Below are 24,477 nucleotides of genomic sequence, written 5' to 3'. Positions count from 1 at the left end.
GTCCGCTCCATCTTTTCCATGTGGGGTACCCCTTCTATAGACCTATTCGCAACCCCAGAAAACAAAAAATGCCAAGACTTCGCCTCCAGGTACTAGCATCCAGGAACATTGGCGAATGCCCTGTGGATAAACTGGTCAGGAGCATTTCTTTGCGCCTTTCCACCGCTTCCCCTGATACCGACAGTCCTCCTCAAGCTGTCCCACTCCAACACCAAGATGATTCTCATCTCCCCAGAATGGCCACGCCAGTGGTGGTTTCCAGACCTCCTTCACCAGTCAGTCAGACCACACATCAGATTACCTTGCCGCCCCGACCTTCTCACGAAGTTTCGAGGCCAGATGAGACATCCCAACCTCTCGTCGTTGAATTTGGCAGCATGGCTCCTGAGCTAGTGCAGTATGGTCACCTTAATCTTCCTCAGGACTGCATGGAGATTCTAAGGGAGGCGAAACGCCCTTCCACAAGAACAGCTTATGCCTTCAAATGGAAAAGGTTCTGCATGTGGTGTTTGGAAAAGAACTTTGACCCAATAACATGCGGAGAAGAAGCTATTCTTCCATATTTGTTAAACCTGGCGAAGTCTGGCTTACAGTTGTCATCAATCAAAGTACACCTGGCAGCTCTAACGGCATATAGGAAAGGTCCTTCCCAATCCTCATTTTTTAAAATTCCAATCATAAAAGACTTCCTAGAAGGTTTAAAAAAGTTTTTCCTCCCATTAGACGGCCATCTCCTCCATGGGAGCTTAATATAGTCCTTTCGCGTCTGATGTTACACCCTTTTGTACCAATACACAAAGCATCCCTCCTGCATCTTACCTGGAAAACTGCTTTTCTGGTTGCAATCACTTCAGCTCGCAGGGTCAGTGAGATCCTGGCCCTTTCTGCTCAGGAACCTTATACGGTTTTTCATTCCTCAAAAGTAGTAATGAGAACACATCCTAAGTTTCTACCTAAAGTCATTTCAGACTTTCACGTAAACCAGACCATCTCCTTACCGACTTTCTTCCAAAATCCATCTACTCCTGCTGAGAGAGCCCTACATTCTCTCGATGTAAAAAGGGTTTTAAAATTTTACTTGGATAGAACAAAATCTTTACGCAAATCACAACAGCTGTTTATTAACTATGGCCCAGTTAGAACAGGTCTGGCCACCTCAAAACAATCCTTATCCAGGTGGATTGTCTCATGTATCGTATTCTGTTATCAGTTAGCAAATAAATCCCTCGATGGCAGGCCAAAAGCCCATTCTACTAGGGGGAAGGCAGCAACTGCTGCTTTGATGAGAAACATTCCTTTAGCAGAAATATGCAAAGCGGCTACCTGGAGATCTGTCCACACCTTTACTAAGCATTTCTGTCTTGATTCAGATGCTAGGACAGATGCTCAGGTTGGACAGGTCTCTCTTAAGAATCTCTTTGCGTGATTTATTGTTTCTTTATTGTTCTGTCTACTCCACCGCGGTTATTGGGGTGGGCTTGCTAATCTATTCAGTGCTTATGACTATACATGGAAATCCCGTACGAGAGAAGGAATAGTTTCTTACCTGTAACTCCAGTTCTCTCGTAGGGGTATTGCCATGATAGTCATAAGCTACCCTCCCTCCTCCCCGGTGGAGTTGACATGATGATAACTATAATAATAATGATATTGTTAATGAAAGAGATATTCAGATTTCTTCATGCCATATTACACGCCTACAAAAAGAACTGAGGCAACTGCCTTTTGCTGTGCATGATGGGATACAGGAAGACTTTCTTTTCTTAAAGGCACAGCTTTATTTACATTCTGTATAATGGCAGCCTATGGGCTACACTGCCCTGCATTGTTTCATTCTCATTTTGAAGTTGTAAATAAGGTTGGAAAACATGTGTTCGGTGGCATGTGTAGCTGCAGATACACATGCTGTGCATAGTCCGCCGTCTGGTGTTGGGTCGGAGTGTTACAAGTTGTTTTTCTTCGAAGAAGTCTTTTCGAGTCACGAGACCGAGGGACTCCTCCTCCTTTGTTTCCATTGCGCATGGGCGTCGACTCCATCTTAGATTGTTTTTTTTCCGCCATCGGGTTCGGACGTGTTCCTTTTCGCTCCGTGTTTCGGGACGGAAAGATAGTCATAACTTCGGAAAACTACGTCGGTATTGTTTCGTTCGGTATCGGGTTAGATTAGAATCGACACCGAATCCTGAAGAGCTCCGGTAGCCCTTCGGGGTAATTTCGATCCCCCGTCGGGGCCTGGTCGGCCCGACCGCGTGCAACATCGAGACTGATGGAACGGACCCCGTTCCGATTCTGTCCTAAATGCCACAGTAAATATTCCTATACAGACCAGCATTTGGTCTGTAACTTGTGCCTGTCACCCGAGCACAAGGAAGAAACGTGTGAGGCCTGTCGAGCGTTTCGGTCGAGAAAAACGCTCCGTGACCGAAGAGCCAGACGGTTGCAGATGGCGTCCACGCCGACAGGACAACGAGGGTTCGAGGAACAGGGAGAAGAAGAAGCCTTCTCCATCCATGAATCGGACTCGGAAGAATTCGACGTAGAAGAAACCGTGAGTAAGACGTCGAAGCAAGCACCACACGGGAAAACAGACAAAGCCCAGGGGACGCCACTGCCAACAGGCCATGGCTCAACCCATAAAGTAGGTGACCGTCCATCGGCACCGAAAAAAGGCGAACTGGTGCCGGGGTCGTCCGACTCGGGTCGAGACACAGGCACGCAGCAATCTCGGGACCGAGAAAGTGCTGCAGAAAAGGGTCGACACCGAGACAGCACCACCGAGGCTGCTCGGCACAGAGACAGCGGCACCGAAGATGGCCGACACCGAGAAAGTTCGACACCGAAAAAGAGAAAAATCTTGTCGGAGCCTAAAACAACAAAAGACACGGTTTCGGTGCCTAAACGACCAGCAACTGAACCGACAGCCAGTTCGTACTCAGAGGAACAATCACTGTCCTCCCAAATGCGCAAACACAGGTTTGAGGAAGATTTACAAACCACAGATGTAGACCACACCCAAAAGCGGATCTTCATACAAAGTGGTACAGGGAAGATCAGCACTCTTCCCCCAATCAGGAGGAAAAGGAAACTCGATTTCCAACCACAAGAAAAGACACCACAAGCAAAAGTGGTAAAGAAGGTAACTCCACCACCCTCTCCACCACCGGTAACTCATACATCACCGGCACAGACTCCGTCACATTCACCAGCTCATACCACTATGAGCCAAGATGACCAGAATGCGTGGGATCTCTATGATGCCCCAGTATCAGACAATAGCCCTGAGTCATACCCTACTAAGCCCTCACCACCTGAAGACAGTACAGCGTATGCACAGGTGGTAGCTAGGGCAGCAGAGTTCCATAACGTGTCTTTAGACTCAGAGCCTGTCGAGGATGACTTCCTTTTCAACACCCTCTCCTCCACCCATAGCAATTATCAAAGCCTCCCTATGCTCCCGGGAATGCTAAGGCACGCCAAACAGATCTTTAAAGAACCTGTCAAAAGCAGAGCAATAACTCCAAGGGTGGAGAAGAAATATAAAGCACCGCCCACGGACCCTGCTTTTATCACATCACAACTGCCACCAGATTCAGTTGTCGTAGGAGCAGCTCGTAAAAGAGCCAACTCGCACACATCAGGCGACGCACCACCTCCAGACAAGGCGAGCCGCAAGTTCGACGCAGCTGGGAAAAGGGTTGCAGTACAAGCTGCAAACCAGTGGCGCATCGCTAACTCGCAGGCGCTCCTAGCGCTATATGACAGAGCCCATTGGGACGAGATGCAGCATCTCATCGAGCATCTACCCAAACAATTCCAGAAACGGGCAAAACAAGTGGTTGAGGAGGGACAAAATATCTCCAACAACCAAATACGTTCCTCTATGGATGCAGCGGATACAGCTGCAAGAACAATAAATACTGCGGTAACCATAAGGAGGCACGCATGGTTGCGCACATCAGGCTTCAAACCCAAGATACAACAGGCAGTGCTCAATATGCCGTTCAATGAACAACAATTGTTTGGACCCGAAGTGGACACGGCAATTGAAAAAAGATACTGACACAGCTAAGGCCATGGGCGCACTCTATTCCCCGCAGGGCAGAGGCACTTTTGGCATGTTTCGCAAAACAACCTTCAGAGGGGGGTTTCGAGGTCAAACCACACAAGCTAGTACCTCACAAACAACACCGTCTACCTACCAGGGACAGTACCAAAGGGGAGGCTTTCAGGGCCAATACAGAGGGGGACAATTCCCTAGAAACCGGGGAAAATTTCAGGGTCCCAAGACCCCACCAACCAAACAGTGACTCACAAGTCACTCAACCCCTTCACACAACACCAGTGGGGGGAAGACTAAGCCAGTTCTACAAATTTTGGGAGGAGATAACAACAGACACTTGGGTCTTAGCAATTATCCGGCATTGTTATTGCATAGAATTTCTCCAACACCCTCCAAACGTCCCACCAAAAACACAGAATATGTTAAAACAGCATTTAGACCTTCTACAACTAGAAGTTCAAGCATTACTGCAAAAAGACGCAATAGAATTAGTACCAGGTCCACAAAAGAACACAGGAGTTTACTCACTGTACTTTCTAATACCAAAAAAAGACAAAACACTGAGACCAATCTTAGATCTCAGAACACTAAACACCTACATCAAATCGGAACACTTTCACATGGTCAGGCTACAGGACGTATTACCACTGTTGAGACAACAAGACTACATGACAACCTTGGATCTAAAAGACGCGTATTTCCACATACCGATACATCCCTCGCACAGGAAAAACCTAAGGTTCGTATTCAAGGGAATACATTACCAATTCAAAGTGTTGCCGTTCGGTATAACAACCGCACCGAGAGTCTTTACAAAATGTCTAGCAGTAGTAGCTGCACATATCAGAAGGCAGCAAATACACGTGTTCCCCTACCTAGACGATTGGATAATCAAGACCAACTCCCTAACAAAGTGTTCACACCACACAGATTATGTCATACAAACCCTCTACAAACTAGGGTTCTCCATCAACTATACAAAGTCACACATTTTGCAGTGCCAAACACAGCAATACTTGGGAGCGACAATCAACACAACAAAAGGGATAGCCACTCCAAGTCCACAAAGGGTTCAAAATTTTTACAAAGTCATACAAGCCATGTATCCAACACAAAAAATACATGCAAAGATGGTGTTAAAACTCCTAGGCATGATGTCCTCATGCATAGCCATTGTCCCAAACGCAAGATTGCACATGAGGCCCTTACAACAGTGCCTAGCATCACAATGGTCACATGCACAGGGTCACCTTCTAGATCTGGTGTTGATAGACCGCCAAACATACATCTCGCTTCTATGGTGGAACAGTATAAATTTAAACAAAGGGCGGCCTTTCCAAGACCCAGTGCCACAATACGTGATAACTACAGATGCTTCCATGACAGGGTGGGGAGCACACCTCAATCAACACAGCATCCAAGGACAATGGGACGTACATCAAAGAAGGTTTCATATAAATCACCTCGAATTGTTAGCAGTATTCCTAGCGTTGAAAGCATTTCAACCCATCATAATCCACAAATACATTCTTGTCAAAACAGACAACATGACAACAATGTATTATCTAAACAAACAAGGGGGAACACACTCGACACAGCTGTGTCTCCTAGCACAAAGGATATGGCAGTGGGCAATTCACAACCACATTCGCCTAATAGCACAGTTTATTCCAGGGATCCAGAACCAGCTAGCAGACAATCTCTCTCGGGATCACCAACAAGTACACGAATGGGAGATTCACCCCCAAATTCTAAAATCTTACTTCCAAATTTGGGGAACACCTCAAATAGACCTATTTGCAACAAAAGAGAACGCAAAATGCCAAAACTTCGCATCCAGGTACCCACACCAGCAGTCTCAAGGCAATGCTCTATGGATGAATTTGTCAGGGATATTTGCGTACGCTTTTCCCCCTCTCCCTCTTCTTCCATATCTAGTAAACAGATTGAGTCAAAACAAACTCAAACTCATACTAATAGCACCTACATGGGCAAGACAACCTTGGTATACAACACTACTAGACCTGTCAGTAGTGCCTCATGTCAAACTACCCAACAGACCAGATCTGTTAGCACAGCACAAACAACAGATCAGGCATCCAAACCTAGCATCGCTGAATCTAGCAATTTGGCTCCTGAAATCCTAGAATTTGGACACTTAAACCTCACACAAGAATGTATGGAGGTCATAAAACAAGCTAGAAGGCCATCCACTAGACACTGCTATGCAAGTAAATGGAAAAGATTTGTTTGCTACTGCCATAATAATCAAGTTCAACCATTACATGCATCTCCAACAGATATAGTAGGATACTTACTACATTTGCAGAAATCAAATCTGGCCTTCTCTTCCATAAAGATACATGTCGCAGCAATATCTGCATACCTGCAGATTACTCATTCAACTTCACTGTTTAGAATACCTGTCATTAAAGCATTTATGGAAGGCCTAAAAAGAATTATACCACCAAGAACACCACCTGTTCCTTCATGGAACCTCAACATTGTCTTAACAAGACTCATGGGTCCACCTTTCGAACCCATGCATTCTTGCGAAATACAATACCTAACGTGGAAAGTTGCATTTCTCATTGCCATTACATCTCTAAGAAGAGTAAGTGAAATTCAGGCGTTTACTATACAGGAATCATTTATTCAAATACACAAAAATAAGGTAGTTCTAAGAACCAATCCAAAACTCTTACCAAAAGTTATCTCACCGTTTCACTTAAATCAAACAGTAGAACTACCAGTGTTCTTTCCACAGCCAGACTCAATAGCTGAAAGGGCACTACATACATTAGACATCAAAAGAGCACTAATGTACTACATTGACAGAACAAAACTAATTAGGAAAACAAAACAACTATTTATTGCATTTCAAAAACCTCATACAGGAAACCCAATATCAAAACAAGGTATAGCCAGATGGATAGTTAAGTGCATCCAAACCTGCTACCTTAAAGCAAAGAGAGAGCTGCCTATTACACCAAAGGCACACTCAACCAGAAAGAAAGGCGCTACCATGGCCTTCCTAGGAAATATTCCAATGAACGAAATATGTAAGGCAGCAACATGGTCTACGCCTCACACATTTACTAAGCACTACTGTGTAGACGTGCTATCTGCACAACAAGCCACAGTAGGTCAAGCTGTACTAAGAACTTTATTTCAAACTACTTCCACTCCTACAGGCTGAACCACCGCTTTTGGGGAGATAACTGCTTACTAGTCTATGCACAGCATGTGTATCTGCAGCTACACATGCCACCGAACGGAAAATGTCACTTACCCAGTGTACATCTGTTCGTGGCATTAGTCGCTGCAGATTCACATGCGCCCACCCGCCTCCCCGGGAGCCTGTAGCCGTTTGGAAGTAATCTCCAACATTTGTACATTTGTAAATATATTACCTTAACCTTTATTTTGTACATACTTATTCATTCCATTGCATGGGCACTATTACTAACATACACAACTCCTACCTCACCCTCTGCGGGGAAAACAATCTAAGATGGAGTCGACGTCCATGCGCAATGGAAACAAAGGAGGAGGAGTCCCTCGGTCTCGTGACTCGAAAAGACTTCTTCGAAGAAAAACAACTTGTAACACTCCGACCCAACACCAGACGGCGGACTATGCACAGCATGTGAATCTGCAGCGACTAATGCCACGAACAGATGTACACTGGGTAAGTGACATTTTCCTTTTTTACTACATTTCTAGAATAAATATGTTTTAAAGGTATATCTGTACTACAGTTTCCTTTTTTTTTTTTTCAACCAAAAGAATGAACAATTTGGCCTTCGTAGCTTTTCCTCTAGGCTGCACATTGATATTCTTAAGTGACTTTACAACCCTTTTTCAAGAAAGGCAAACATCTGCACTTAAGAATACACTTTAGAACAGTGCTCCGGGGTCCCCGCAGGCGTGCAGAACTATTCAGTGCTTATGACTATCATGGCAATACCCCTACGAGAGAACTGGAGTTACAGGTAAGAAACTATTCCTTTCTAATTGAACCCTGCTTTGTGGCTGCAGTAGAGCATTGTGTGACTGTGACCAGGTAGCCATTTGTATGGTAACTTGATCCACATCGTCCAGCAGTCCGAAGATTAGGAAGAATTTATTCTTCAGCAAATTTACACAATTTGTCAGCGATCACAGAAGAAAATTGTTCCCCAAATGACAAAGATGCAAATTGAAGGGCAAGGTTGTGCCACCAGAGATAGAAAACAGAACAGATGATTTGTTGCCCTAAGTGGGAAGGGTAAGCCTAGACGTGGGTAACGTGCTCACGGTGCCACTGGATTCAAGCTAACCTGGCAGATGAAGGGTGATGCCCGAAAACCAGTCTGAGAATGCTTGTTTCTGATCTAGGGAGGACCTGGCCTGGCCGTTTGGACTGGACTGTTCCCATGGGGGAGCAGGGTCAAGATTGATTTCTGGATTGCTGGGTCCAGACTGGGATCTGTGACTGGGGTGAATGTTAGAAGATGGATAGAATGTTGACCAAATCAGTTACATCATCAGACCCACAGAAACTCCTGGCATCTATTCATTTTAATTGTGTTACGCCAGATGCATATGCAAGCCTTTCCAGGTGTTGCAGCAGATGCATATTCAACACTTCACCCAAGTAGACCAGGAGTCTATCACATGTTTTAGGACCCTTGATCTTCACACAAATGTTTAATCAGTAAAAGCAAAACTAATAATGATCACATCTCTAATGAGTTTGAGATTAGTGTACTCTTTCTAAATACAGCCTCTCCCTTCATGGATTCTGTTATCAACTGAAGCCCTATGAAAGAATGATCTGTTCTTGTACATTCCCATGTGGTCATAGGTGAATTGTGCAAATCACCCAGTGCTGTGTTTAGTACCGACACAAAGCTGAACTGCTTGTCAGACTAAAGCTGAACTGCATGTCAGACTAAGCTGATAGACAGCCAACTTCCATTTTGATCATACGCAAGCTAAAAAAGCATACTAATACATCAAACTCTTCTTAAATGTCCAGGTGGTATACCTCTGCAAGATGAAGTCTTGTCTGTTGACTTTTATAGTAACAGTTTTTCCCCTCTGTATTCTATCTAACCTTTGTGAGGTTGTTCTTGCATGTATCTAACAGAGCCCTGATACACTCAAATTAAAATCAAACAAGATATCCACAAACTATGGCAGGGGCCTGCTGAGGCCACAGTGTCACTAATATCATGATACTCAGATTGTCTTGTGATTGGAACACCTTGAGATTCTAGATTGCAACTCCCCAAACTAGATTTAGGCCTAGCAGTCCAAGATAAATGTAGGCTAGTCTGCCAAACAATGCAGCATTTCAGGGTATAGACGGTCCCCACCTAGAACAGTTCCTGGAAACTTTGCTTTACCCCTGTTTGGCAGATGATGGACTTTCAAATTGTTTCCTGCCCAGAACTATGGAACTCCCACCATGGTCAACCCCCATGCCAGTCATAGCATGCTTTTTGAATTTTCAAGATAAAGATCTGGTGCTCTGGACAGTCAGAAAGATGGAGAAAATGAAATACCAATCAAGCTGCATCCTCATTTTTTCAGATTACATGAGACTAGTCCAAAAGCAGAGAAAATTGCTTGAACAGGTGAAACAGAAACTGTGAGCCGTGGACATAAAAAACATGCTGCTTTACCCTTGTAAGTTACGGGTGCTCTTCCAGAGTAAAACATTCTTTTTCGACTGCCCTGACCAGTCATGGAATGGGTAGAGGAGCGACCCGCTCCCCCGTGTAATACCGAGGCTGGGAAGCGCGCCTTGAGAGAACACTCTGCAGGGGAAAAATGAGAGACTCATTGACAGCCTTGGAATCCATCCCAGAGGGGCTGCCAGAAGAGCTTGAGACATGGAGATCCAGGAAGAGACATGGCATCCCAAAAAACACAGATGTCCTCTGACAAAGACACAAGTGGGGACCAAGTTACTTAGAAATTGGGGAAGAACCAGAAAGATGCCTCTGACCAAAACGGCTGACCATCACAAACTGAGTAATTATAATATTGGTACATGTTGATGCTGGTTGTCAGGGAGAGAATACAGAAGGGTGAGGACCTGTAAGCAGGTGCTGTTGTTTCCATGATGGAGAGTGAGTGAGGGTGGGTGTCAAACCTTTCCAAAGTTGGGTAAGTAGGTAGTTCAGAACCCGTATCGGAGAAAAGTTGGGTAGAGTTAGGGGCACATGTTCAAAAGGTTAGTAATAAGGCACAGCACACATCATGGGGATCGTGGTTAGCTAGATACAGAAGAATAGGGAAGCCCGCTGCACCGTGACCACACAACCACCACACAAGACTTCATACATGAACTATTGGCCACTTTGTTATGGAATGTGAAGGAGCTAGGCTGAAAAATAAAAAGGGGAGTAGTGGAGTACTATATCCGGCTGCATGCTCCCGACCTGCTGTTGCTGCAGGAGACCCATTTGTTGAAAAACAGCTGCTGGTGCCTTCAAGGGGGGTGGTGGGTTGGTCCACACGGGGTTCATGAGGTGCTCCCTGGATGAAAGGATAACTTGGCCAGGAAACATCCACCCTTCCAGGTGGCAATGCAATGGATAGGCCCTGAAGGCAGCTATGTAGCAGTAAAAGGCCAATGGAACAGACTGAACATCCTTATCGTTAATATTTATACCCCACAAAAGTTACAAAATGGAGCCTTTGAGATGGTGGATCCAATTCTAGTTTACTTAGACACTGACATGAACGTAATATGGGGTGACTTTAATGATGTTATGAATACAGACCTCGACCACCACCCATCCCAAGGGTCTCAAAAGAGGGGATCTACCGGCTTAGCATGATTTGTCCATGCTCTGGGAATGGTGGACTTGTGGCTGCTTGCCCACCTTTCCAACAAGCAATATCCATTCCTTCCTGTAGGCCATGGCCCTCTGTCCCACGTGGATTACCTATTTGTTACAGAGAACAAAGGGGAGTGGTTGAGGGAGTTGAAAGTTTTGGTGTGAGAAATATCAGACCATTCACCTCTGTACATTAAGGTGGAACCCCTGTTTGGAGGTGGTCCACACAGATGGAGATATAGCACATACATTCGCACAGTACTACTGCACACTTTATACAGCCCAATGGAACTGCACTGAGTGCGACAAAAGACTTTTTGGGGCAAATACTGGTTCCGATCTAAGACCAGACCCAACAAGAGGTGCTGGAAGAAGACCTCAAAATAGGTAAGATTGGAGAAGCATTATTGGATATGCAATTGGGGAAAACACTGACCCAGTAGCTTCCTGATGGAATTTTACAAGGTATTGGCCCCACTTTTTACAAAGTTTATTAGACTTGTCCCGAGTGCCGACAGATGATGGGGAAACTCCCACCTGATCTCTACCCCGTGAACATTGTGGTAATTCCCAGGCCGAGGAAACCAGGAGACCTCTGCGCCTCTAATAGACCTGTCTCTCTCTCTCTCTCTCTCTCTCTCTCTCTCTCTCTCTCGTAAATACAGAGAGTAAAATTCTGGCAAATGTTCTGGCTAAAGTGATAACCTCCTTAGTCCAAACAGATCAAACTGGGTACATGCCGGGAAAGGCAATGCAGCTTAACCTCTGAAGACTTGCATACTTAAGAACGAACAGGAACTGAGAGCCATATTGTCCCTAGACGCTGTGAAGGCTTTTGACTCCAATAACTAGGGCTATATGCAGTTGTCCATGGAGGTATAGCTTCAGGTCTCAATTCTGTCCCTGGGTAGACCTACTATTCAGAGCACCTATGGCAGTGGTGTGGGTGAACTGAGCGGCGTCAGCCATATTTGCATTGTGAAGGTGTACGAGATAGGGGTGTCTGCTTTCTCCCTTACTGTTTGCATTGTGTCTGGAACAATTGGCATCCAGGGTTAGATGCAGAGTAGACATAGCCCACTTTCCTAACCGGAAAAATGAACTAGAAAAAATATCACTGTACGCAAATGACGCTTTGATTTACCTCATAGATCCACTGATCTCAATTCCATTGGTCTTCTTGGTGTTCAAAAATTTTGAGACTTATTTGTAGTACCATATCAACTGGAAGAAATCAGTCATAAACCAGGTGGGAGACTGGGGATAGCGGGCAGCAGACCTGGGGCCTTCCATAGCACACAAAGCAGCTTCAGATATTTGGGAATTGTGATAACGAAGGGGAGGGACTGAATGAGATAAATGAATCTAAACAGGGTCCTGAGGGAGTTCCTGGAAGCAAAAGTGCAGTGGTATAAGCTCTGACTCGCCTTAGTAGGCAGAGCGCATCTATCTTCAAGATGATTGCATGATCCAAATTGCTATATATTTTGCAAAATGCCCTCTTCCCAATACCAGACAGCTAATTGCTAAAATATAGACAATGTACTGCACTCTACTTTGGGACAGGGGAACCCCAAGGGTGACAGTGTGAACCTTGTCCAGCTCGTTCTATAATGGCTGGCTAGGACTGCTGGACATGAGGGCATACTATAGGGCCACCCGAATTCAAGCTATCAAACAGAACAACTTTTGATTTTGACGGAACTGGCAACTAGAGCAAAAATGAAGAAGGCAGCATACTTGCACTCTGTCTATAGGAGAAGCGACTGAAGATGCCTGCCCAGGCAGAGTGTAGGACGATGTCTCCAAAGCTTTAGGCTGGCACGGTAAGAACATCCTAGCTACACTGCGATGGAAAGGGAGAATGCCAAAGGAGGTTGGTACGCCCCTAGGATTTAAACACTGCGAATTGATTGGACCAGAATCTGAGAGCCATACTGGAAGGAGGGGAAGTGAAATCATATGAAGCCCTCCAGCAGGAATCTAAACTGACATCGACCCAGAGATTCCAGTACCTCAGGCTGGTGTGCGCCATGCAGGCGCAGGCAATTGTGGGGATAGATTTTCTAGAGCGCACTCCTTTAGAAAACTGGGGACTGGGAGGGCCAAATACTCACAAACCGGTGACCCAGCTGTACTGCATCATCATCCGTAACACTCCAGACAACCTCCAAAATTTACGCTTGAGTTGTGAGGTAGATTTAGAGGTTCTAGAGAATGCTGACGGGAGACAGACCTAATGCACCCTATAGAAGTGGCCCAATACTGAGATTGAGGCAATGTAACATCTTGCATAGGTCATACTATAACTGGACCAAACTATTTAAAATGAGGCGGCCTGTGGACCCCTACTGTTCAAGATACTCATTAGAAGAAGACACACTCATACATACGAGCTCGAGCTGCATCAGGATAAGCAGATTCTGGGGAGAAATCTTTCGGGAAATGGAAGACATCTTGTAAGTACGCATCCCCAAGATGCCCCATGTGGTTTTTTTGGAAGTGTGTAAGACGTAGACATCCTCAGGGTACAGTAATTGTTTTATTGTTTTGTTTGCTGTGATCCATAGTCTCAAAATGAGATGTGGCAAAAAGTTGGAGACAGGCATATGCACCAACGAAACGTATGTGACAAGCAGATACATGGAGGCAGGAGTGGTGTATGATGGGCAAGGCTGCTCCCAAAAAATGTTACATGGTATGGGAAAAATGGCAAACATATTACAGATTGGATGAGGACTTGACAGCTTTGTGTTCCAGAGAGACACCAGCGAAGCAGGGGGGAAGCATAGAACCGCAGGATTGAGCACCTTTTTGCACCGAAAAAAAAACGAAATGGGTGCAGCAAATGGGGTGTTTCGATGCTAAGGGAATCCCATCCTCATACCACTGTCATGTGTGCATTGTATGTTTTCTCCGTCAATAAAATAATAGGAATATTTCCAGAAATACCCAGTGCAGCATTTCATGCCCTTTCAGTAGACACTTTAAGAATTATTACGCCATCATGGTGGTCTTGTGAGATTCTGTAAGGGATTTATCTAGGTTGGAGTAGCCTAGCTGAAGTTATTCTTGAGAGAAGTGCCTATGATTCTTAGGCATGTAGTATGAACCTCTTGGTCTAGTTTATGTGGGCTGCAGGTGCATTTACGGGAAACATTTACGAAATTTCACTCATTGTGTTTATCTATTTGTGATCTATATGTAGCAGAACTGTACACAGAGACTTTTCGCTATAAATTAAGTTGCGAAGAGATTAAAACAAATAGGACTGTGTACACTAGAGGAGAAAAGTGAGTGGGTGATGTAGCATTTAAATGAGACAAGGATATAAAGAACATAACAGACCTATTTATGGCGTGAATCATTGTACATAAGCCTTGTCTTTGATTTTAGGGGACTGCTGCGAGCACCAAGAACAAACTGCCAAATCTCATCACCTCCATGGAAACTACTGGGGCCAAAGCTCTGGACGATTTTGCTGACAGTATCAAGGTATGTTCGTATTCCCAGCCGTGGGGTTGCGCTGTTGATCCGTGCAGTGGGACTCAGCCTAGAAGTTTTCAGTAACAAACCAAAACATCTGGGTGTCAGACCATACTTTATAGAGCAATTGGGAGCAAATCAGCATTGAAAGGACGTGAGGCAAGCAAACTCCAATATCTGGAAGTTGAGAAACCAATTTCACAGTATATTCAGGCTTTGGAACAAAATACCATTTGGTAGGAATAGGGGCCAAGCAGCCATCTGAGAAGGGAGATAACTTCCACTGGTTGTGGTGGCAAGGAAACCCTGCAATGCTGAAAAACAGTGGCAGAGCCCAGCATCTGAAAGGGTGTGGACTAAACCTCCTCCATTTGAAAGTGAGTAGCAAACCTCACTATCTAGGTAGGGAAGCAACATTTATATGGCAAGAGTATGTTCTATCTTCTTTTGAATGGACATGGGCAAAACACAACTGTTTAATTATTGAGCTGACTTCACAGCATGTGGCAAATCACTTAAGCAGAGGTTTAGGATTGAGGTAGCTACCACTTTTGTGTGAGGGTGTGGAGTTGACAGAGGTTGGGCATGGAGACCAGGACAGTCTTTCTTTCTGGAAATAGTTGACTGAGAGGAAATTCCCTTCCTTGTGAAGTGGGAGCTGAACGAATGAAACATAGGCTTTTTACCTGAAGCATGATGTGGAATGGGGCTACAAATGCAATCTCAGTACTTGCAATCTCCATACTCTTGTTATAAGGCTTGTTTTATATGAATGGAAGTTGAGTAGTACAAGGTGACATAGATTATAGACTTTTCAATGGTTTTATAGGGTTACCTGCATTTTTATCACTACTTTTAAAATATGTTTAGGTAAGACCTGCCCTTGTTACACTGTCAAATCTTGGTGAGCTTTTTTATGCTGATAATATTTTATATTTTCAATTTGTCAAGTTTTGACTTTTTGAACCTTCATTAAAACAACGCTTTCTGATGGATCACCTTTTGTATATCCCAGACACCAGACTAGAGCCAGAAACATCTGACCTAGCTTGCCATTGGGCTCTGGCCTAGTCTCAACATCAGAAGTAGGGTTGTGGTGACATCACAGGAACCTTACAGCACTCACCCTGGTACACTGTCACCAGTTTATTTCTTTTCCACAACTTTAAATGCTGATTCTGACATTCTCTCCTCTGGTTTCAGGCAAAATGTTCCTCAAATTATTCTCTAAAAAATAAAGTGCAGCATGTTGGGAATATGTCTCCTACCAGAAAACAGTGGCTGAGCCCTGTCACAACAGCCAAATGTCAGTCACCGACCTCCATGACAACTGTCTTTGGTACCTGGGTTCTAGGCACAATTCTTGATCAAGCAACCAACATCTTAGTATGAACCCTAAGCTGATCAAGGAAAGGGAGCCAAACTCAATATGGCTTGCGCCCCAGAATATGAATGTTGATCTCCACATCATTTGAGGTCAAAATCCAGGTTTGTTTTCTGCTCTTCACCTTTGTCCAAGTCTTCCAAAAGCTGATTGCAGAGTTGCTCTTTACCCCCAACACCATCTTGTCCTGAACCAGAACTATTGAAGATTCTTTCTCCTTAGGTAGTGCTGGGCTTCCCTGACTTCCAAGCATCTGGGGTTGACCCAGAAATGATGGTGATGTTTTGTTGGGCTTTGGTCCACTCTTGAGGGCCATCAGGCCCTATTGGACCATCCAGGGCTCTGCTTGCGGGTTCGCCAAAGCACCTTACTCGAAGCCAGTTGTTCTGCTGGGCCCTCTCCTAGCATTGTTTGGAGCTGTTCTGACAGCAGGATCTTTACCAGTACCTCTTGCTTTGGTTCTTCTATCAGTGTATCCTCTGCAGGACGCTGCACTGGCCCCAGTCAAGACACTATGCATATGTCTGAGGGTTATCAAGAAACTGATAACAAAAAGACAAAACCATTTACACCAATTCCCGCATCTTAAACTGACTGTGTAACATTGCAGATTGCTGGTGGGCTGGATGAGTTGTAAGATAATATTGATGTCGCCAGGACCCTCTCCTGCAGCAAAGGCATTTTGTTGCACGCTCTCTTTAATAAGGTAGCTCTGAAGCTTAAGTTGCCCTTTCTTTTGGGAACAGATATCCAGCATCCTCACAGAGGTTATCCAGTCCACCACTGTCTATGTGGAACTGTTGCCATTTAATGAGGCCCTACAGGAATCTGTGAAAGATGCCTGGGTGAAACAGACCACAGCTCTGGCGATAAACAGAACAGTGGCTTGGCATTACAGGCCAGCACTGGAGACATAGCATTTTTTCAGTCCACCTCTTTTGTAGATTCTCGTGATGTAGGCTTCCTCCTTCATTAAACTAAACTCAACTCAAGATTCTTTCCTATCCACCTGCTGACAGAGTCCAAAATACTGGAAGGGGTTTTCAAATAGGTGTTCTCTACAGTGAGCCTGACATTGCATTCCTTCAAAGTAGGCTTCCCTTCTTGGGTGCTAAACATATGCTTTGCTGGATATGGCAGCAATAGTTGTTCCCGATTGTCATGACCATATGAAGGATTATTTTGCATAGGTTTTCTACTACATTCAGGACGCACCCAGGCACATTGTCTGCGTGAATCTGGACAGAGCAGATTCGGTGGCCAGAGCTATGGGGTCCTCTGTATCTCAGTGCCGTCATGCCTGGTCAGATCTGTATGTTTCCCTGAGGATGTCCAGGCCACACTGATTGACATGGCATTTTTTGACAAATGTCTCTTTGGAGACCAGGCAGATTTAGCCTTGGAGCGCTTTAATGCTGAGGGGTGTGGTCCGTATCTTTGGCTTCAGCCAGTCTGAGAAATTTCAGGCTTTCTCTAAGGAGTTCCATTATAGTCAGTGCCAGCACTCACTGGCTGCCAAACATCGTCAGAATTCCTTTCTGCAACAATACAAGGAAGGAGGCAAGGGGAGGGGTAGCTTGACTTAGCCATCCTCCACCTCCTTTTCCCTCTCCTCAGCGCTGCCAGGGAAGCTACTTTAAATCGTCCCTGAAGGAGCTTATGTGGCCTAAGCGAGGACAAGGTATCCACCTTTCTTCAACCTGGGAGGTGTTTACATTGAACCAAAAGGTCCTTTGAATTGTAGAAGCAAGGTACACCTTATCGTTCCTGCAGGAACCCCCGTATGTCCCTCCCAAACAGTCCTTTCAGTCAGAGGATCATCAGCAAATATTGCAGCAGAACTTAGCAGCCCTGCTGCAGAAAAGAGTGGTGGAATTGGAGCTTATGTAGAAAAGTGGCAGGAATCTCTAGACTCCTGGTTCCCAAAAAGTACAGTGTATTTTATCCAATAATAGACCTCAGGCTTCTTAGCCTTTAGCTACGTAGAGGGAATTTCAAGATGCTGGCCCTGGCTCATTTTCTTCGGGTGCTTGATGCCAGAGACTGACTGTATCCCTCCACTTGCAGGTCTCTTACTTCCACATACTAACCCTCCTGTTGCACAGGAGGCACCTGCTCTTCATGGTAGAGTCCGCTGACTACATGTTTTTGGTCTTACCTCTTCGAGCTTACATGAGCACTTTGAATGTTCACAATGGTGAAAACAGTAGCTGTTGCCCATCTCAGGAGGTTACAGATCCCTCTGTTCCTGTATCTCTACGATTGAATGCCTAAAACCAGGTGACCACAGCTGGTGTCGCATCACTTGCAGGCAATATCATCCCTGATCATCTTCTTGTGATTTCCCATCAATGTGCCTAAGTCTTGCCTCAAATTCTCTCATTGCATCCTGTTCATGGAGCAGTACTAAATACAACATCACTCCAAGGCTTCAATCTTCTGCATAGGATTCAGGACATTGATGATATGGTTGCTATTTGCAATACAAGCTTGGTTCTTGACAGTTTCACGCCTACTGGATCTGCTGGCTTCCTGCTCCCTTTAAGTTATGCATGCATACTGGCACATGAGGGCTCTCCAGTGGTACTTCCACAAGCAGTGGTTCAAGCTTGAGGGAGATCTGGCAGACATTTTGAACTCCAAGGACCTTGCAGCAAATCTGAACAGGTGTTCGGAAGAGAAAAGCCTAATTCAAGAGTTTAGCTCCTGCCTCCCTCACCTTCAGTCTCTGACCAAGGTGGTGACAAATGCAGCCACTCTTGAGTGGGGTGTGTATCTAGGGGAACTGTAGATGTGAGGATTGCACATCATATCAACCTGCTCAAACTGAGGGCAATTCAGCCGGCCTTCCTCCCTTCCCTACGCGGCTAATCCATTCAGAACTTGACAGATAATATGACTGATAGGAGTAGGATCTCTGTCATGATGCATTGAGGCTCTGCACCCAGGCATACCAGCAGGGAATGTAGCAAATAGCCTATCATCTGGCCTACCACGTCGGTCAACATCAGCAAGCTGACTAGAAGTGGTGTATCCATCCAGAGATGGTTCTTCACCCATGAGGCACGCCTCAGGTGAATCTTTGTTGCACATGATAATGCCTAATGTTCTGTGCCTCCAGTGTCCATTGCAGGGAGCTTTGGAAAACACTTTATGATTAAAGTGGAATTTTACACTTTACTACTAGTTTTCTTCCATACTCTTAATGCCTCAGGGCCTGAGGCAGTGCAGACAAGACTGGGCCCACATTGTTTTCAATGCCCCAGATTATTTGAGAAAGTGTGATTTGCAGATGACCTGAATTCCCCCCTGTGTCCCTCGTTCTGTCTTCTTTTAGGGCAGACCTCCTCTCCCAGACAGAGAGGCAGGTTCTGCCCCCCAACCTTAGGTCCGACACCTTTATGTCTAGGGATTGAGTGGGGGCAACTGAGTTCTTTTCAGGTGCCACTGGAGGTGGGTGATGTGATCCTATCCACTCCGCACCCCTTGGTAAAGATGGTGTATTTCGTGAGGTGGAACAGATTTGTCCCATGGTGTGCTGAACTGTACGAACACTCCTTTAAGGCTCTTCTGTCTGAGATCCCCCAATTTGTGCTCTCACTGGTCAGCAGGGCCCAGCAGGGTTGTGCAGTGGACAAGTGTATATATTGTAGTCCTATCGATGTTTTTCTGCCTCTCAGATAAACCATCCCTGAAAATGACCTATTGTGATGGGATTCCTGAAACAAATGACAGATATGATTTGCTTCATCCAACTGCTCGCGTCATGCTCCTATGGAATCTGAACCTATTGTGTTTTTTCATGGGTGCACGATTTGAGCCCTTCCACAACTGTCAGTTGCACTTCTTGCCTCTCACGTTTTTCTGGTTGCCATTACTTTAGTGGCCTTGGACTGTGTGTTGGGGGTACTGAGTGTACTGCTTCTTTCCAAACAGGCACATCCTCGGAACGTCTTTTTTCCTCATGGTGGTGACTCCCTTCCATACAGGGCAATCCATCACTCTTCCCAATTTTTACCTGCCACTCCATCCTACCAAAGAGGAGGAGCATTTGCACAGACTTGACACAAGGTGTGGGGTTATCTAATATATCAACCACACCAACGAGATGAAATCTGATGACCACCTTCTCCTAGGGTACATGGGCAGTAAGAAAGGTAGAGAGGGTGGGGGGGGGTGGGGTCCAGAGGTCGACTTGTCTTATTGAATATTATTGTGAATCAAGATGTGCTACGCTTTGGCAGAGAAGGAGCTGTTTGAGGAAATACATGCCAATTTCACAGGGGTGAAATTTTCCAATGCAGCCTTAGTCAGGGGAGTTCAAGTGGCTGTAATTGGCAGGGTGGCGACATGTGTTGCCTTGTACTCTGTCACCATACACTATTGTTCGGATTCAGAAGTTAGGTGGATGGCCATTTTTGCATCCTCAGTCCTCCAGGATTTCCTCATTCAACCATTCCTTCAGACACTTTCCTGAGTAAAGGTACCAATTGGGCATCTCTTCATGAGGTGAGGAATCTGCATCGTAGAAGTATCCATTTGTAGAAAAGGTTATTTACTTTAAGTAATCATCTCTCTGGTAGATACATTATCTGCAGACTCCTCACCTATCCCACCCACCTCCACATTCTTAAAGAAGTGCATATATCCGAATAATAAGGTTCCAAATTAGGAAGCTGCTGTGCATGTCTATAATTCTTGGTGTCTTTTCTCATCTGCGCCTCTAAAGGTACAGATAAAAACAGGCAGGCAAATGTTAGGCTATGGGGTGGGAGCTATTTGGCTCCACTACTCCAATTCTGGCGTTGAGACGGAGCCCGGCAAGGGAGAACTTACATCAGAAGTTCCTGGATCACATCTGGTGCCTGGGAGGCGTAGGAGGTTAGTAATTATTCACACTGCAAGGAACTTGCAGGTAGATAGAGCAACCACCAGAAAGCTACATACTGAATGTAAATAACATTTTCTACATGTACCTAAATAAACATATGCACAAAATGTAATCTGTGCTCAGATAAACAAAATCCAGATCCGCTGTCTTTTCCCCTGCATCGAATGCATACATGACTGTGGAAATTCTGTCAGATGTGCAAATCTTTTAGCAGTACGCAATGTAATCCATGTGTGGAACAAAGGTCATCCAAATGGTTGTAAAAGTTGCAGTGCATAGTCTTATAGTTCTAAACTTTAAACAGCATTAAGTATTGAAAAGATTCCAGCATAACCCATTTTTGTCCCAGTGTGTAAGGGGGGTGGAAATGACAGACATTTTCTTAAACAGAGATAGTTTCCCTCTAAAATAAAAAAATAAAAATAAAAAATAGGAGGAAAGAATGTGGGTTTGTATTTATTCTCACCTTGCGCTTACAGAGTTCCAGCATCAAACTTCAGGCCTAGTATTAGGAATAGCAGGTGTACTCCAGTAGTACACTAATATTATTTTAAAAACTGGAGGTTTTCCTGGAGTACACCGTGACTATTTGGGAACCACAAAATGCAGAAATATATTGAACACCTGGGAGATGTCTGAAGGGGTCAGGCACTTGTGACATTCAAAGTCCTACAGCAAGAATATGCAATGGCAGGAATGGAACAGTTCAGGGACCTGCAGCTGAGGCATGCACTGAGTTGGAGACGAAGGCCATATCTCTATTATACAAGAAACTGTTGAATAATTCCCCAGATCCGATGACAGACCTACGGGCGAAATGGGAAGCAGATCTGGGTGCATTAAATGACGAGGACTGGAGAGAGGCGAGACATGGTCCCGGGGTTGTGGCGATCAAAGCACGGTTTAGATTCTCCCAGCTCCAGATTCTACACAGGGCATACTATTCCAGGGTGGTGTTGCACAAGATGAGTAGGGCACTGACCATGCAGTGTTTGCGACAATGAGGTTCGGAGGGCACCTTCTACCACATTCTATGGACATGCCCTGCGTTGTAGACTTACTGGCAGGGGGTGGCTGGGAAGGGCAGTCCCGCTGGATCCCAAGGTGCTCCTACTGAACATAGTGGGGGAGGAAAACTGGCCAAAACAGCAGGCTATATGGTAGGCCATAGCAGCAATAGTAGCTAAACGCAATATAGCGCGGTTGTGAGGTACAGAGTCCCGCTTAGTCTTCAAGAATGGCAGACAGACCTAGACTGGTATCGTAGTTGAGAAAACATTATCTATGAGAGTAGGGTTTGCCCAGGGAAATGGAAGAACATTTGGGAAGGGTGGAGAGCTTACAGAGGCAGGGATTAACCTCTGTTAGCAATGCCCTGGTGGGTCGAATAACACTGAGCTGAGCATACCACTACATGCTACCTGGGGGATATTTGATTGTGATGTTATATTTCAGCACCTTATTAGTAATGTACTCCTAATCCAAGTTGTTGATAAATGATGGGTCTTTTATGGTCGTGTGATACATGGTGCAATGGCTGTTTTGTTGTTCAATAAAAAGTTTTTTTTTTTTAAATGCAGAAATATATGTAAAACATATGTATATGTCTGTGTGGATATCCTCATTTGTTTCGTAATTATGCCAATAAAGAGGTATAGTTAAAGGCCCAACCAAAGAGGCAGAGTAGACTTTTTACCAATAGTACTTATCTTGTTTGTCAAACAAAGATCTGGAAAAGATCTGCATCTGGAAAAGATTCAGCATCTGTAGCCTGCTAGTTTAGGTAACGTCTACCAAGTTACCATAGTCATCTTTTTGGTATGCAAGGCTTTCTTTTGGATTAGTGTGGCACCCCAGGGAAGCAAGGGCCATCCAATATGAATATGAGGATTTTCCTTGGTGACCTAAACCACAGTGATTCATAATGTGTTTGGGTAGCTGCTTCCATCATACAGTATTTATGCATGTAACTGGTATTTATGTTGCACAGAACTAGTTGGAGTTGGTTGAGGACTTCTGTATAATTCAAGCGTGTATATATATCATATTAGCTTGTTCAAAATTCCTTTCAGTCTAGACAAAAAAAAGTTAATAAAGCTGATCAGGATGTTCATACTATAATAATGAAAGAAGTGCAGAAGTAGTGATAGCCTTACTATTAACAACTGAGCTAAGTTCCTTTTAATGGTCAACCTCTCATTCAGCACTGTAAGCCACAGGGTCATAGCTGTGGAAAAACTGTTTGGCTTGAGTTTCAGCTAATTATTAATCATCGGTATTTGATCAGCTCCTTCAAACATCTGAACCCTAAACCTTCACTTGTCTCTCTTGCTCATCCACCTAGAGAGAAAATATATAGCGTTTGTCCATGATTATGTTATAGTTCCCTCAGAGCTAGAGAGACCCATTTGCACAACTGATAATAATTATTGTGTATGGTGAAACCTTAACTGTTCATCTACGTGATATTTTCATAGAAATAATGAATGCTTCAGTTCAAAACACAAAAAAGGGGAGACCCTGCCCGGTGCCGTTGGTTTACTTGTAGCTTGCACTTATGGGCATTGGGGGCTCCACTCTCCTGGTTCTTGCCACTTTTTTAGCTATATGAATATTCATGTTTCGCATCGCAAAAAAATCCTAACTCTCGCTGCAAATGAAGGTCATTAAGCAGTCTAAGGCAGTGAACCTGATGGCTGCCACAGGCAATTCACAGTGCCTACATCATCAGCAGTCAAAGTAAAGCACAGTGTTTCCTTGAATCCCTTCATACAAGCATACTGCATATATCCAACCTGTTGAAATTAATCATTCAGCTTAACTGTATGCAACAATGCAACCAAGAGCCACCTCCTATAAATGAAGGGATATTGTTGTGTTTATATCATCATGTTACAGTACTTATTTGATGCCAGTGCAGACAACACAGTGCACGAAAGTGGTGAACTGTATACATAAATACAGATGTATCCTGGCAGCACCAAGATACCCTTACTGGTTATTGTGCGCTTTACAAATACAACATAACATATATCATCAGGTATGTCAGAACAATCACTAAAATAAAAGTTTAGTGCAGATTTTTGAATCTCCATTCCAACTACTTGATGGACAACTCTGAAAATTTGTTGAATCAAATTGTGGATCTCATCACGATAGCAGCCGTTTGTCTAATTATCTGCTTTATGAATGAGACACTCGGGTCATCAAGCAGGGTGGTTGTGTCCATCTTGAAGTTAGTTGATGGGCCACCAGTAGTGAATAATCGTCATAATTGCACACGTGGATTGGTTGCAGTACTGAAGCTACTGGTCACGGTCTGTTACAGTGTGTCTACTCACAAAAGCTTGCTGTGTACATTTGTTTTCTGATATAACCTGCAGATTGATACCACTGGGTTGTAATGTTGACAAGTTATCAGTGTTTGAATGTAGGATGTGCACCTGTAGATACACATGCTCTCCAGACTCCTGCCTTCCTGTTTTAGTCTGGCATTATAGCTTGTTTTTCTTTGAAGAACTTTGAGTCACTGGATTCGCTGTGGCTCTTCCCTACAATGGTCACGAACACTAATTTCACCTTAGATTGTTTTTTTCTCTCATCGGTTAGGAGGTGTTCAGCAATGGCACTGAGGTCAACATGCTCCTTGCTGATTTTTTAGACTGAACTGTTCCACCCTTCAAAACCAACAACTCCAATACCAGTCATTGTGCACGCTTCTCCCAATGGTAACACTACTGACTTCTGCTGACCACAACTGTTTCGCCTTGACCCCAGGCAACTGACGCTTGGTCCCCCATCTTGGTCAAGTCTTTGCCCA

The 24,477-nt window shown here is 44.6% G+C and overlaps 1 protein-coding gene across 6 annotated transcripts in view; it reads left to right on the top strand.

Annotated features, from left to right (window-relative positions):
• The window catches only part of EXOC7 (exocyst complex component 7), a 319,087-nt gene that overhangs the window by 158,435 nt on the left and 136,175 nt on the right, over positions 1 to 24,477 (top strand). For all 6 annotated transcript variants that reach the window (XM_069200208.1, XM_069200211.1, XM_069200212.1 and 3 more), the window contains one exon: positions 14,293 to 14,391. In XM_069200208.1, coding sequence (XP_069056309.1) covers positions 14,293 to 14,391 — 99 coding nt within the window. The remainder of the gene's footprint in view (positions 1 to 14,292; positions 14,392 to 24,477) is intronic.

Source organism: Pleurodeles waltl, chromosome 7 (genome assembly GCF_031143425.1).
Source record: "Pleurodeles waltl isolate 20211129_DDA chromosome 7, aPleWal1.hap1.20221129, whole genome shotgun sequence".
NCBI classification, from domain to species: domain Eukaryota; kingdom Metazoa; phylum Chordata; class Amphibia; order Caudata; family Salamandridae; genus Pleurodeles; species Pleurodeles waltl.
Note: the sequence above shows the minus strand (reverse complement) of the source record. Positions and strands in the feature narration are given on the sequence as shown.